This window comes from Theropithecus gelada, chromosome 1, assembly GCF_003255815.1.
Source record: "Theropithecus gelada isolate Dixy chromosome 1, Tgel_1.0, whole genome shotgun sequence".
Taxonomy (NCBI): Eukaryota; Metazoa; Chordata; class Mammalia; order Primates; family Cercopithecidae; genus Theropithecus; species Theropithecus gelada.
In genome coordinates this window covers 18411691-18426540 of record NC_037668.1, presented here as the reverse complement: position 1 = coordinate 18426540, position 14850 = coordinate 18411691, and the positions used below count along the sequence as shown (strand labels likewise).

Here is a 14850-nt window from a genome sequence, read left to right as displayed (position 1 = left end):
CCTGGTACCTGAGCACCGATCTGCCTTGGAGAACCCGGTGAGTCTGCTTCCTTGAGTTCCTCTCTTCTTTGTGCCCTGAAACGTTGAGTTTAATCTGAATATAGCACGTTTGGTGGATCTAATCCTATGAATGTTGACTTGATGTTACTTAGTGGATGAAAATTTAGGGTTAGAGCACAACGATATGCTATTTTAGCTTTCTTTTGTTATACAGGTAGGTATCCATATGGACAGAGAAGTTAAGGGGTAACCTTTGATATGAAGAAGAAAAAAGAGCAAGGATTTTTCTTTATTCTCTGTCTTTCCGGTGTCCTTTTCAAAGGTTTGTGTCTTAGCAGGTGTGAGAGACTACAGTTCTCCCTGAGCAGCCCTTTGCTCTATGCCCAAGTCAGCCCACTGGGACTTTATAACAGATAATGATGAAAGGAATAGCCTATTAAATTGCCCAGGGGGTTTGAACTTGTGACCACCTTTCTTGAATTGGTTGTTTTCAGGGAAATAACATGCTTGATTCTTTATAACAGAGATAATTTATTTGGAAAAACTGTATGAGAAAACACAGGATTTCCCAGGGACAATGAAGCAATTTGTTAAAGCAGAAGCGAGAAACCAGAAAGTCGTGAAAAGGGAATTAAGAATTTAAATAATTTCTTAGAGATTGGATAAATTACATTCCATGGTATTACATAAGCTTTGGCTTCTCTCTCTGGAGGAGTCCCTTCCCACAAACACTGTCATATCATTTCTTTCAGATTCTGAGACTCCAGCAGGATGTCTTACCAACAGCAGCAGTGCAAGCAGCCCTGCCAGCCACCTCCTGTGTGCCCGACGCCAAAGTGCCCAGAGCCATGTCCACCCCCAAAGTGCCCTGAGCCCTGCCCACCACCAAAGTGTCCACAGCCCTGCCCACCTCAGCAGTGCCAGCAGAAATGTCCTCCGGTGCCACCTTCCCCACCCTGCCAGCCAAAGTGTCCACCCAAGAGCAAGTAACAGCTTCAGGATTCATCAGGAGCATGAAAGGATAAGGATATTTGGCTCACCTCGTTACACAGCTCCACCTCCATCTTCTCATCAAAGCCATCCAGGGATACATGGGAGCTTCTTTCCCCTTAGCCAGTGATCTGCCCGTGATGTGCCCTGACAGCAAAAGCTTCCCTTTATGATGCTGCCATACTGCCACTATCCAGGTGGAGACTTAGAAAGGAAATCCTCAGCAGTGCCTGTTCCCAGAGCTTTGGAAGAAAGACCAGCAGCTCTCTCCCTGGGAACCATCAGAGAATTCTGTTGATGTTTCCTGTGTCTGTCATGAGCCTGGGCATGAGCTTCTACCACCTGTGCAGTTGTCACTTTCCTTTCACTCCCTGAATAAAGTATCTATGCATAATATTTGTGAATGGATCTTTGTTTATTTTCAAATCTGCTTTATTAGCAATATCATGTAATCATTCGGATTTATTTCAATCTTTCTTTGATTCACAGCAGGATCTCACAATTTGGGTCATACCAAAGATTATTCCTGTATCACTTTAAACCCCTTTTACTTTCCTTAATTAGCATTTGATTGATTTGAGGATATTATTCAACTTCTCTGAATGTCAGTCTCTTTACTGCAAAGTAAGCAAACTAACATTTACATCACAAACTAGTCTAAGGCATAAAATTTGATTACTATCTGATATTTGGTTGGCACAATACCTGACACGTAATTAGCTGTCATTTGGTAGAGTTTTATTTGCAGCAACATATCATCACTGTTTTCACCATCACCATCATCATCATCATCATCATCACTCCCCACTACAAGCACTACCGTATTTGTTCCAGCAAAAGAGTGGCTTGGGTGTAACTAACATAGGAAATAAGAAGACTCTCTAATGTTACTTGTATTGATTCACAATACTTGCACACATTTACTACATACATGTGATTTTTTACATGAATAGAATGTGTAATGATCAAGTCAGGATATCAGGAAATGTTGGGCATTCATCACCTGGAGCATTTATCATTGCTCTTTGTTGGGAACATTTTAATTCTAGCTATTTTGAAGCATACAATACATTGTTATATACTGTAGTCACTTTCCTCTGCTATCAAATATTAAAACTTACTCATTTTATGTATCTATATGGTTTTACTCATTAACCAGTATTTCTTCATTCTCCATCCCCCTGAACACCTTTCCTTGCCTCTGGTATCTATCATTCTACTATTCATCTTTATAGATCAACGTTTGTAGCTCCTGCATATGAGTGAGAACATGCAATATTTGTCTTTCTCTGCTTGATTTATTTTACTTAACATAATGACCTCCAGTTCCATCCATGTTGCTGCCAATGACAGGATTTCATTCTTTTTATTATAATGGAATAGTATTTCATTGTGTGTATATACATATTTTATTTGTTCATTCATTCATTAATGGACACTTAGGTTATACATCTTTTCTATTGCAAATAGTACTGCATTAACCATGGGAGTTCAGGCATCCTTTTTCACATACTGATTTCTTTTCCTTTGGATGGCTACACAGCAGCTGGATTGCTGGATTGAATGGTAGTTCTGTTTTTAGTTTTTTGAGAAATCTTCTTACTGTTTTCCATAGCAACTGTACTAATTTGCATTCCCACCAAGAGTATACAAGGCTTCTTTTTTCTTTGCACCCTCTCCAGCATAGTTTTTTTTAACTTTTGTTTTAAGTTCAGGGGCACATGTGTAGGTTTGTTATATAGGCAAGCTCATATCATATATAGGCAATATGGTTATTTTTCCTGATCCTCTCCTTCTCCATACCCGGTGGTAGCTGCCAGTGTCTGCCGCTTTGAGGTGTCCTTGTTTTCTCATCATGTAACTCACACTTATAAGTGAGAACAAACGGTATTTGAATTTTTGTTCCTGCGTTAGTTTGCTAAGGATAATGGTGTCCAGCTCCATCTATGTACCTGTAGTCCATGGTGTATATGTACCATATCTTCTTTATCTAGTCTATCATTGATGGGCACTTAGTTTAATTCCATGTCTTCACTATTATGAATGGTGCTGCAATGAACATAACACATGCATGTGTCTTTATGATATAGAATGGTTTGTATTCCTTTGGGTATGTGCCAAGTAATGGGATTGCTGGTTGGAATAGTAGTTCTGTTTTTAGTTCTTTGAGTAATTGCCATACTGTTCTCTTCAATAGTTGATCTAATTTACACTCCTACCATCAGTGCATAAACATTCCTTTTTTTACACAACCTTTCTAGCACCTTTTATTTTTGACTTTTTAACAATAGCCATCTGACTGGGGTGAGACAGTCTCCCATTGTGGTTTTGATCTGCATTTCTCTAATGGTCAGTGATACTGAGATTTTTTTTTATATGCATGTGGATCACACATATATCTTCTTTTTAAAGTGTCTGTTTCTGTCCTTTTCCCACTTCTTAATAGGGCTGTTTTTCTTTTCTTGTGAATTTCTTTAAATTCCTTGTAGATACTAGATATTACACCTTTATAATATGCATAGTTTGCAAAAATTTTCTCCCATTCTGTAGGATATTTTGATGGTTTCCTTTGCTTTGCAGAAGCTCTTTAGTTTAATTAGATCCTACTTGCCAATTTTTGTTTTTGTTGCAATTGCTTTTGGCATCTTATTCATGAAATCTTTGCCTGTCTTTATGTCCAGACTGGTATTGCTTAGGTTGTCTTTCAAAGTTTTTATGGTTGTGGGTTCTACATTTAAGTCTTTAATCCATCTTGAGTTGATTTTTGTATATGGTGTAAAGAAGGCATCCAGTTTCAATCTTCTGCGTATGGCTAGCCAGTCCTCCCAGCACCATTTATTGAAAAGGGAGCCCTTTCCCCATTGTTTGTTTTTGTCACTTTTTTAGATGATCAGATAGTTACAGGTGTGATACTTTATTTCTGGCTTCCTTATTCAGTTGCATTAGTGTGTGTCCGTTTTTGTAAAAGTACCATGCTGTTTTGGTTGCTGTAGACTTGTAGTATAGTTTGAAGTCAGGTAGTGTGATGCCTCTAGTTTTTTTCTTTTTGCTTAGGATTGCCTTGACTATTTGGGCTCATTTTTGGTTCCATATGAATTTTAAAATAGTTTTTTTTCCTACTTCTGTGAAGAATGTCATTGGTGGCTTGATAGGAATCACACTGAATCTGTAAATTGGGCAATATGGTCATCTTAATGATATTGATTCTTCCTATTTATGAGCACGGAATGTGCTCCCTACATTTGTGTCATCTCTGATGTTGTTCAGCGATGTTTTGTAGCTCTCCGTTTAGAGATCTTTCACCTCCCTGGTTAGCTGTATTCCCGGGTATTTTTATTATTTTTGCCACTATTGTGAATGGGATTGTTTGTTAATTGGCTCTTGGCCTTGTCTTTTGTTGCTGTATAGGAGTGCTAGTAATTTTTGTGCATTAATTTTGAATTCTGAAACATTGCTGAAGTTGTTTATCAGCTGAAAGAGCTTTTGTTTCGAGACTATAGGGCTTTTTTTAGACATTGAATCATGTCATGTGCAAATACGAATAGTTTGACTTTCTGTCTTCCTATTTTGATGCCCTTTCTCTCTTTATCTTCCCTGATTGCTGTGTCCAGGACTTCCCATACTAGGTTGAATAGGAGTGGTGAAAGAGGGCATAATTGTCTTGTGTTGGTATTCAAGGGCAATGCTTCCAGCTTTTTGCCATTCAGTATGATATTGGCTGTGTGTTTTACGTAGATGGCTTTTATTATTTTGAGGTAAGTTTCTTTTGTACCTAGTTTATAGAGAGTTTTTAATATGAAAGAATTTTGAATTTTATGGATAGCTTTTTCTGCATCTATTGAGATAATCATATGATTTTTGCCTTTAGTTCTGTTTATGTGATGAATTGCATTTATTGATATGTTTATTGTTGAACCAACCTTACATCCCAGGGATAAAGCCAACTTGATAGTGGTGGGTAAGCTTTTTGATGTGCTGCTGGATTCGGCTTGCCAGTATTCTGTTGAGGATTTTTGCATTGATGTTTATTGAGGATATTGACCTGCTGTTTGTGTGTGTGTGTGTGTGTCCCTGTCAGGTTTTGGTATCAGGATAATGCTGGCCTCATAGAATGAGCTAGGGAGGAGTTCATCCTCCTCAATATTGTGAAATAGTTTTAGCAGGAATATTGATTTAGCAGAAAACAAGAGCAGATACTAGCTCTTGTTTGTATATCAGGTCACATTCAGCTGTGAATTTGGCTTGTCCTGGGCTTATTTTGATTGGTAGGCTATTTATTACTGTTTCAATTTTGGAGCTCATTACTGGTCCTTTCAGGGATTCAAATTCTTCCTGGCTCAGGCTTGGGAGAGTGTATGTGTCCAACAATGTATTTGTTTCTTCTAGATTTTCTAGCTTATGTGCATAGAGGTGTTCATAATATTCTCTTATGGTTATTTGTATTTCTGTGGGGTCAGTGGTAATATCTCCTTTGTCATTTCTAAATGTGTTTACCTAGATTTTCTCTCTTTTCCTCTTTATTAGTCTAGTTAGCAGTCTATTTATTTCATTAATTTAAAAAACCCACCTCCTGGATTTGTTGATCTTTTGAATGATTTTTCATGTCTCAGTGTCCTTCAGTTCAGCTCTAATTTTAGGTATTTCTTATTTTCTGCTTGCTTTGGGGTTGGTTTTCTCTTGATTCTCTAGTTCTTTTAGTTGTGATGTCATGTTGCTAAATTGAGACCTTTGTAACTTTTTGATGTGAGCATTTTGTGCTATAAATTTCCCCTTAATATGGTTTTAGCTGTGTTCCAGAGATTCTGGTATGTTGTATCTTCATTCTCATTAGTTTCAAAGATCTTCTTGATTACAGCCTAATGAAATATGTGGATTTGATCCTGTCATCATGATGTTAGCTGGTTATTTTGCAAACTTATGTATGTGGTTGCTTTATAGTGTCACTGTTCTGTGTACTTAAGTGTGTTTTTGTAGTGGCTGATAATAGTCGTTCCTTTTTATACTTAGCACTTCCTTCAGGAGCTCTAGTAAGGTATGTCTTGTGGTACCATATTCCTTCAGCATTTGCTTGTCTGAAAAGTATCTTATTTCTCCTTCACTTTTGAAGTTTAGTTTCTAGTTGAAATTCTAGGTTGGAATTTCTTTTCTTTAAGAATGTTGAAAACTGGCTCCCAATCTCTTCTGGGTTGCATGATTTCTGCTGAGAAGCCTGCTGTTAGTCTGCTGGGTTTCCCTATGTAGGAAACCTGACCTTTCTTTCTAGCTGCTTTTAACATTTTTTCCTTCATTTGACCTTGAAAAATCTGATGATTATATATCTTGGGGATGATGTTCTGCTGTAGTATCTTACTAGGGTTCTTTGCATTTTCTGAATTTGATGTCTGTCTGTCTTGCTAGGTTGGGGAAGTTCTCATGGATGATATCCTGAAATATGCTTTCAAGCTGGTTACACTCTCCCTATCTCTTTCAGGGACATCAATGATTCACATTTTTTTTCTTTAGAAAATACCATTTTTTGAGATTTTGTTCATTTCTTTTAACTCTTTTTTCTCTATTCTTGTCTGACTGTCTTATTTCAAAAAGTTAGTCTTCGAACTCTGGAATTCTTTTCTCTGCTTGTTCTACTCTATTACTAATACTTGTGATTGCATTAGAATATAACTGACCTGATAGAACTGAGAAACACACGACAAAATGTATAGTTTCTAGTGTGTTTCTCAGCTCTATCAGGTCAGTTATGTTCTTTTGTATACTGACTATTTTGTCTGTCAGCTCCTGCATTGTTATATGGTGATTTTTAGTCTTCTTGGATTGGGTTTCAGAATACTCCTGCATTTTATTGATTGTCCTTCCTATCCATATTTTGAATTCCATTTCTAGCATTTTGGCCATCTCAGCCCAGTTCTGAACCATGGCTGGAGAGGTCATGTGGTCATTTGGAGGAAAGAAGGCACTCTGGTGTTTTGAGTTTTCAGAATTCTTGCATTGCTTCTTTCTTATCTTTGTGTCTTATATTCCTTCAGTCTTTGAGGTTGGTGATGTTTAGACGGATTTTATTTTTTTAAATCTCATTTGATAACCTTGAGGTTTTGATTATGGTGTAAGGTCAATTCAGATGACTGGCTTCATTTGTGAAAGATTTTAGGGTCCCAGCACTCAGCTCCCAACTCATGGACTGCATGCCGTAACTCTGGGGGACTGTATCAGGCCTGACTTTGTTCTTTGGCTCCCCCAGGTTAGGAATCCACTGTGGTTTGGAGGCTGAGGTGCTCCCTGACCCCTGGTCACTACACTATGATGAGTGGTGTCAGCCAAAGTGTTTTGTAGTGTAGGGGCAGGGGGATCCATTCCTGTTTGTATATGCCAGGAGCAGTGGCAGCATGGCAGGGTGCATACTTTTAGGCTGGGGCAGGGTTCTTGCAGGTGCTAGTGTACTTGCCTCTGTGGGGACATTTACCACAGTGGTGGAAGCAATGTTTCTTGGCAGGGTACAGGGTCCCTGCTGGAGACTGTGTGTGTGTGGTCGTACTTGTAGTGTTCTTGGGTTGTGGGTGGGGTGTGGTGGGTGCAGGTCTGTGTGCTTTCTCTCTGTGCTGTGGGCAGGGGTGGTTGTTTGGGGTGAGGAGTTTCCACTGTTTTCAGTGCCTAGCTTCACTCCTATGGCAGTGTTGGCACAAGGGTATACACTGGCATGGGCAGTGCACTGGCAGGGGTGTGGCTTCCTGGCTTTGTGCTTGCCATGGCTCTGTGACTACAATGGTCATCGCTAGGGAGAATGAGCTGACTGTACTCTCACTGCAGCAGTGGCAGGGTAGGATGCACACACTCACATGCACTGGCAGGGAGAGGAAAACAAAACCCATTCATGCACACACATGCCAGCAAAGTGACATGGAGTGTTGCTCTGGGCCCAGGGGAAGCTGTAGTGTGTGGAGTGAGCAGATGGGCTGGTAGGTGACTGTGGGTGGCTGCCCAGCTGGAGTTCTCCACTTGTCAGCTGTGATCTGTCAGCACAGAGGCTACAATGTGGGTCCCAAGGTCACACGAGTTTGCCCTGCAAGCAGGTATAGCCAGGCTGGCAAGACGGGAGAGACCAGCTGACCACGGAGTGCTCAGGTCAGACTTTCCCCATCTGAAGCACAAGATTGACCTGCACAGTTCAGGTCCAACAGCTCCCCAAGGGCTAAAGTCTCCAATGTGAGCAAGTTTAGCCTAGTGAGATGGCCATCCCTGGCCCTGCTCCACTACAGACAATCCCCAACCAAACCCTTTGGGCTCCACATCAGCTGGCATGCTGCCCCTGTCACTTCTCTAAGCAGCTCTCCCTGCCAACTGGAGTGTCCCTGGTGGTTGAGGGGGTCTCCTCCTGCAGGGATTCCAGAGGCCCATGGCGGGAGTGGGTTGCTCCCTGCGGGTTCAACTTAGCTGTTCCCCTGGAGTTACTGGAGGCTAGGAACCAGTCCTGGTGTGTAGTGTCCCTGTGCAGGGCTCCCAACTTTCTCTCTTTTCAGCCTAGCTTCAGGATCTTCTCTTCGTTCACTCTCAGTGCCTTCTCTCTGAATATCTGTTAGAAGTGCACCTGTCATCTCCGTCCCTTAGTGGTAGCTGTTCCACCTGACTGCGTCCTGTTGGCCATCTTGCCCAGGGCCACAGGAATTATCTGGCATGCTAAATGTTTTTGAGGCTTTTTTTGCATCAATATTCATGAGGAATATTGGTCTATAGTTTTCTTGTAGTGTCTTTGTCTGGCTTTTGTATCAGGATAATGGCGAGCCTCATGGAAAAAGACAGGAAGTAGTCCCTATTTTCAGTTTTCTTTTGTGAAAGGGTTTGAGAAGGATTGGTATATACTTCTCCAGTAAATCTTTCTGGGTCAACACTTTTCTTTCTTGTGAAATTTTAGATTAGTGATTCAAATTCTTTACTTATTGTATCTTTTCAAACTTTCTATTTCTTCAAGATTTGGTTTGCTGGATAGTGTATATCTAAGAGTTTGTTCATTTCAACTGGTTATCTGATAAACTGACAGAATTGTTCATAGTTTCTGCTTAAAATTTTTTTATTTCTGTAAAATCAGTAGTAACCTCCTCACTTTCTTTTAGATTTTAGCTATTTGAACGTTATATTGCATTTTTTCCCTGTAGTTAGTCTGTCTAAAGATTTTTCAATTTTATTGACCTTTACAAAGAAATAAAACTTAATTTTATTGATTTTTCTCTACGGTTCGCTTGTACTTTATTAGTATCTCTACTCTAGACTCGTAGTTACTTTTTTGGGGTTTAGTGTGCTTTAGTTTTTGTAGTTTCCTAAGCTGTAACATGAGGTTATTGATCTGAGATATTTTTCTGTCATTAAAAATGTATGTGGGTATGGCTATAAATTTCCCTGTTAGCACTGCTTTTGCTGCAAACTATAAGTTTTAGTTTGATGTGTTTTGTTGTCAGTAGTCTCAAGTGATTTCTAATTTTCTTTGTGATTTCTTTTTTGACCTGTTGGTCATTTAAGAGTTTGTTGTTTAATTTCCACAAATTTGTGAAATTTCCAGTTTTAATTGGGTTATAGGTTTTTAATTTTATTCTATTGTGATTGGAAAAGTACTTTGTATGATTTTAGCCTTTTAAAATATATTAACTTGTTTTGTAGCCTATTATGTGGTCTATCCTGGAGAGTGTTCTTCCATTTTCTCTTAAGAAAACTGTAAGGGATATCCTGTTCTTTCTGGTTGGAGTGTTCTATATTTGTCTGTTTGTTCCAATTGGTTTATATATTTAAGTCCGCTATTGTTTTTAATTTCTATCATTCTATCCATTTTTGAGAGGGAAGTATTAGAGTTTTCAACATTTGTTTTAGACCTATCTATTTCTTCTTTTAATTTCTCTCACTCTATCTTCATATATTTTGGAGTTCTGATGTTCAGTAAATGTATGTTTATAACTTGCATAATTTCTTGGTGAATAAATCTCTTTATCAATATATATGTCCTTTGTAGTACTGTATAACAGTTCTCAAGTTAAAGTTAATGATGTCTAATGTTAGTGCAGCCACGTCTGGTCTCTTCTGGCAATTTATATGAAATATCTTTTTCTTTCCTATTACTTTCACCTCCTTTGTGTCTTTAGCTGTAAAGTCAGTCTCTTTTAAACAGCAAATAGTTGAATCATTTTTTTTTTCTTTTTGATTCAGTTCCCCAGTTTGTGGTGTTGGGGAAAGTTTAATTCATTCACATTTAAAGTAATTACTGATAAGGGAGGTCTTCCTTCTGCATTCACTCTTTTCTGTATATTATTTGTCTTTCAACACTTTCTGATTTATATTTACTTGATTTTTTTGTACTAAAACTATTTTATTGCCTTTTTACTTTTGTGTATACTTGAAAATATTTATTTTTTGATTTTGATTGGGATTATGTATAATATTCTAAAGTTATAGTAATTTAATTTGAATTAACACTATGTAACTGCAATAGCATAGAAAAGTTGACTCACACCCAGTTGGCCAACGTGCCAAAACCCTGTCTCTACTAAAAATACAAAAATCAGCTGGGCGTGATTTCCGAAGCACGAGAATTGCTTGAAACCAGGAAGCGGGGGTTGCAGTGAGCCAAGATCTTGCCGCTGCATTTCAGCCTGGGTGATGGAGTGAGGCTCTGTCTCAAAAATAAAAATAAAAATAAAAACAAGAAAAGTTCACTCATACAATCTTATCCTCTTTTTATGTTGAGTTCACAAATTACATCTTTATACATTGTGTGTTCACTAACACAGATTTGCAATTATTTTGTACACATTTGCATTTTAAATCTTGTAGAAAATAAAAAGTGGAGTTACAAGCTAAAATTACAATAATGCTGGCTTTTATGTACCTGTATACACTTACCAGAGATTTTTGTGTTCTCATACAGTTTCAAATTTCTCTCCAGCACTTTTTTCAACCTCAGAGGCTCTCTTTATCATTTCTCATACAGAAAATCTAGGGGTAATGAACTGCCTTAAGTTTTGATTTCCAAGAACATTATAATGTTATCATCATTTTTAAGGACAATTTTGCCAACTGTAGAATTCTAGGTTGAAAGAAGTCTAGGTTTTTTTAACTTTCAATTTATCATCCCATTGCCTCCTGATCCTAAAGATTTTTGGTAAGAATTTGGTCAACTATTTATTAATAATCCCTTAGATATGATGATTCACTTCCCTCTTGCTGCTTTCAATATTCTCTCTTTTGATAGTTTAATTATTATACGTCTCAGTATGGGTGTCATTGAATTAATTTAACTGGGAGTTTTTTGTTCTTTTTGGATGTGTAATTTTGCATTTTTCAGAATTTGTATAAATGGAACCATACAGTATGTAGCCTTTGAGACTATTTCTTATGTATCAGCTTCATTTAAAATTCAGCCATGTCTGTGAGTTTTGATAGGTCATTCCATGTTATCACTGCATAATATTCCATTGCTTGGGTGTGATGCACCCCAGTTAATCGATTGAATTATTGAAGGGCATCTTGGTAGATCACAGATCTTGGAGATTATGAATAAAGCTGCTATAATTATTTGAATGCAGATTATTTTTTGTCAACATATTTTGAAATCTGTTAGATCAATTTTTGAATGTGCTTTTGTTGACTCATATAATAAAATTATGTTTATCTCTTTAAGATTGTGAATTAGTTTTGACTTTTCTCATAACTTTTATGTTTTATTTAGCCTTTCTCCCACTTACAGCAGAATTCAGGTCTCTTGTCTTATATGTTAGAGTTCAAACAGTTTTTTCTCTCCAAATGTTTTCACAATTTTGTCTGTGTTTCTTTGTTTTCCTTTTTAACTTTTTTGGAGGGAAACCATGGCCTATGCAAGTTCATTATCTTGAAAAGATTCTTACAAAAAGAAGTATCTGATTCATTCCATTATTTACCACATATCCTTCTCATTCTCATCTTAACACTAAGCATATGGGATTCCTTTATATTACTAATAGCTCTTGAAATTATGCTTTTAAATACACTAATCTAACATATAGAGACAATAAAAGTAGAATATATAGGGTCTATTCACTTTGGGAAGATTAATGCTAAAGAGCTATTCAGTTTCTTATAAGGATTTAGCTTAAAATTTAGGTAATTTGCCACCAGAAGGAAAGTGATATTTAAAGGAATGATTTCTTTATTATCCTAAACAACTAACTACAGTAACAGCAAACTAAATTGGAGGTAACATTGTATATTTTTTTCACACAGAATACTAAATCTCTGTAAATGCTATTTGTTTTTACACATGAACAAATCCACATATTGCTATTTATTGTATTTAGATTTATTTTCTTATATTAACTGAATTCAGAGGAAAGTCAGAGAGAGTCCAAACATCAGGGAACAATTAAACCACCTGGTTTCTATCCTATGCTCAAAATCTCTGCTTATGTTAACTCTCATTTTCATCACATAGAATAAGTGTCAAAATCATCCCATCGTATTGTTTCTGCACACTTCATTTAAATCACATATTTGCATTTGCTTTGTCCTAAAAACTTCTGGCACACACTTCAATAAGATAATATAAAAGATGTTAAAGGTGAAGCAAATAACTTTCTCAACCATAAACAACTTGAACTGGATATCTTGTCTCTATCTGTTTCATTAACAATATATTTCTTTAGCATTTTGAGTCCTATCTGTAGCCTGTGCTAAATACTTTAAATGCAGTCTCTGCTTTAGTTGTTTTCTCATGACAATTAGCGGTAGGTACTATTATTATCACTATCTTCTATTATCGTTACTACCTGTTCTACTAATCACCCATTTCTTCCAATTTCATCATATTATGGCCAATTTATGCTTTCCATCCCCCTGGCTCTTGGATAGTAGTCAAACTCATTCCTGATTTTTTTTACCCTAGTATGATCTCCTAATTTTGGTAAACTGTTTCATAGATACATATGAGATACATATGGCTATGGAGTGTCTGTGGCTTCTGTGTGTATATGTCAATGCTATGAGGACGGGAGTTATTACTGGGGTTTTCTTCAAGAAAGATTTTAGTAGTGAGGTGATCAAATGTAGAGCTATAACAATAAAACAACTGCTGCTTACATCCAGTCCCACCTTTAGTGTCTGGCCAAAAATGCTGAAAAGAAGGAAGACCGCTTTCTCACTAATTGGACAATGGACAGGCTTGTCTCTGCCAGCTTTTCAAAGTAGGATTTTAAGATTCCTTACTCAATAATAGGTAACATTGGGAGAATATTTTGAAAAGTAAAACCGGAAAATAAACATCATTTATAATTATACCAGCCAAATATAATCACATTTAATTGGTTGTTTTACATATTTCCTAACTTTTAATAAATACATGTTAATGAAAATGTTATCATCCTTTACATAAGTTTTAGTAAAATTTGAAGGTTTTAAATAATATTAAATAATCTTTCAAAACATCCTTCTTAATTATCTTCAGAATTCTACCGTATATTTATCTGATACATCGAATTATGGAAAGACAATGGAGACTAAACCTTCCATTCAGAAATAAAAGCAGAAGGCAGATATGCATGGGGGCTTACAGTTACCATTTCTCTGAGCATAAGAAGAATATTTTGCCATGATTCTTGTTTCTTTATTTGTTTACATATTTAATTTTAAAACTTCATTTGCTAGCACTATTTGGTTTAGTGGAATGTATCATAGTAAAATGTGAGATAAAATGTTGAATCAAGTATTAGACCAAATAAATTTTTTGTTCTTTCCCGTCATTTTTAAGTACTAATAATTCATACTTAATGATCCCCTAGAAAATTATGGAGTGGAAGTAATAGGAATGAACCTAAGGCTATTAGACTCTTTTTTTTTTTGAGATGGAGTCTCGCTCTGTCACCCAGGCTGAAGTGCATTGGCGCGATCTTGGCTTACTGCAAGCTCCGCCCCCTGGGGTTCACGCCGTTCTCCTGCTTCAGCCTCCCGAATAGCTGGGACTACAGGCGCCCGCCACCGCGCCCGGCTAATTTTTTTTTTTTTTTTTTTTTGTATTTTTAGTAGAGACGGGGTTTCACCGTGTAAGCCAGGATGGTCTCGATCTCCTGACCTCGCGATCCGTCCGTCTTGGCCTCCCAAAGTGCTGGGATTACAGGCGTGAGCCACTGCGCCCAGCCAGGCTATTAGACTCTTAAAGAACATAAAGCTAAGCTCTTTAGACATGAAGATAGATGATAAAGACCCATGAGGTGTGCGTGTCTCTGTGTGTGTGTGTGTGTGTGTGTGGTGAAGTGTGCCTTGCTCCATGTCTCAGGGCCTGGATGTCCTAACGTGGGGAAACTGTGACTCCTAGCTGCCCCTCTTCATGTTGTGGTCGCTCTTCATGTATGGTCTGTGAGGAACTGTGAGTTTCCAGTTCGCCACCTCAACTTGTAAAGTGACCCTGTCTGAGATGCTGGGGGCACTAGGGCTGCTGCCACTCTGGTGCCTGTACTGCTGCGATAAGCAGCCTGTTTGAGTGGGGTGTCCTCAGAAGGGGAGTCTCAGGGTGTGACCTAAACTGTGTTATCTCACACAGTGATCTCATTTGGCAGCGAATTCTTCAGTTTTGCATGGCAGAAATCAGACATTTCTCTATGGATTTATGTTTTAGATGTGATGTGAGGCTCTTGGGGAGTAGTAGGTGATTTATTGAGTAAATGACCTTTACTTTGCCCAGTGAAGTGCTTGGCATGTGTAATAGCCTATAGGAAGCATTTAGTGAGAACACCATTTGTAAACACCTGGCTTCAGGGTGCTGACATGATGACTCTATTTCTGTAGTGTCCTGGGCAGTGGTGATCTTGGCCAAAAGCTCTTCCTTACTGACAGGAGCAACAGCTGTTCTGGGTACCTAAC

The 14850-nt window shown here is 37.8% G+C and overlaps 1 protein-coding gene across 1 annotated transcript; it reads left to right on the top strand.

Annotated features, from left to right (window-relative positions):
* Positions 1 to 500: 500 nt before the first annotated feature.
* On the top strand, positions 501 to 1128 carry LOC112607866 (small proline-rich protein 2E). The gene has a single exon (XM_025359133.1). The coding sequence runs from the start codon at positions 772 to 774 to the stop codon at positions 988 to 990; it is 219 nt and encodes a 72-aa protein (XP_025214918.1). The 5' UTR covers positions 501 to 771; the 3' UTR covers positions 991 to 1128.
* The last annotated feature ends 13722 nt before the right edge of the window (positions 1129 to 14850 follow it).

Coding starts and splice junctions, on each gene's coding strand:
- LOC112607866 (XM_025359133.1), top strand. CDS start 772: ATGTCTTACCAACAGCAGCAGTGCAAGCAGCCCTGCCAGCCACCTCCT.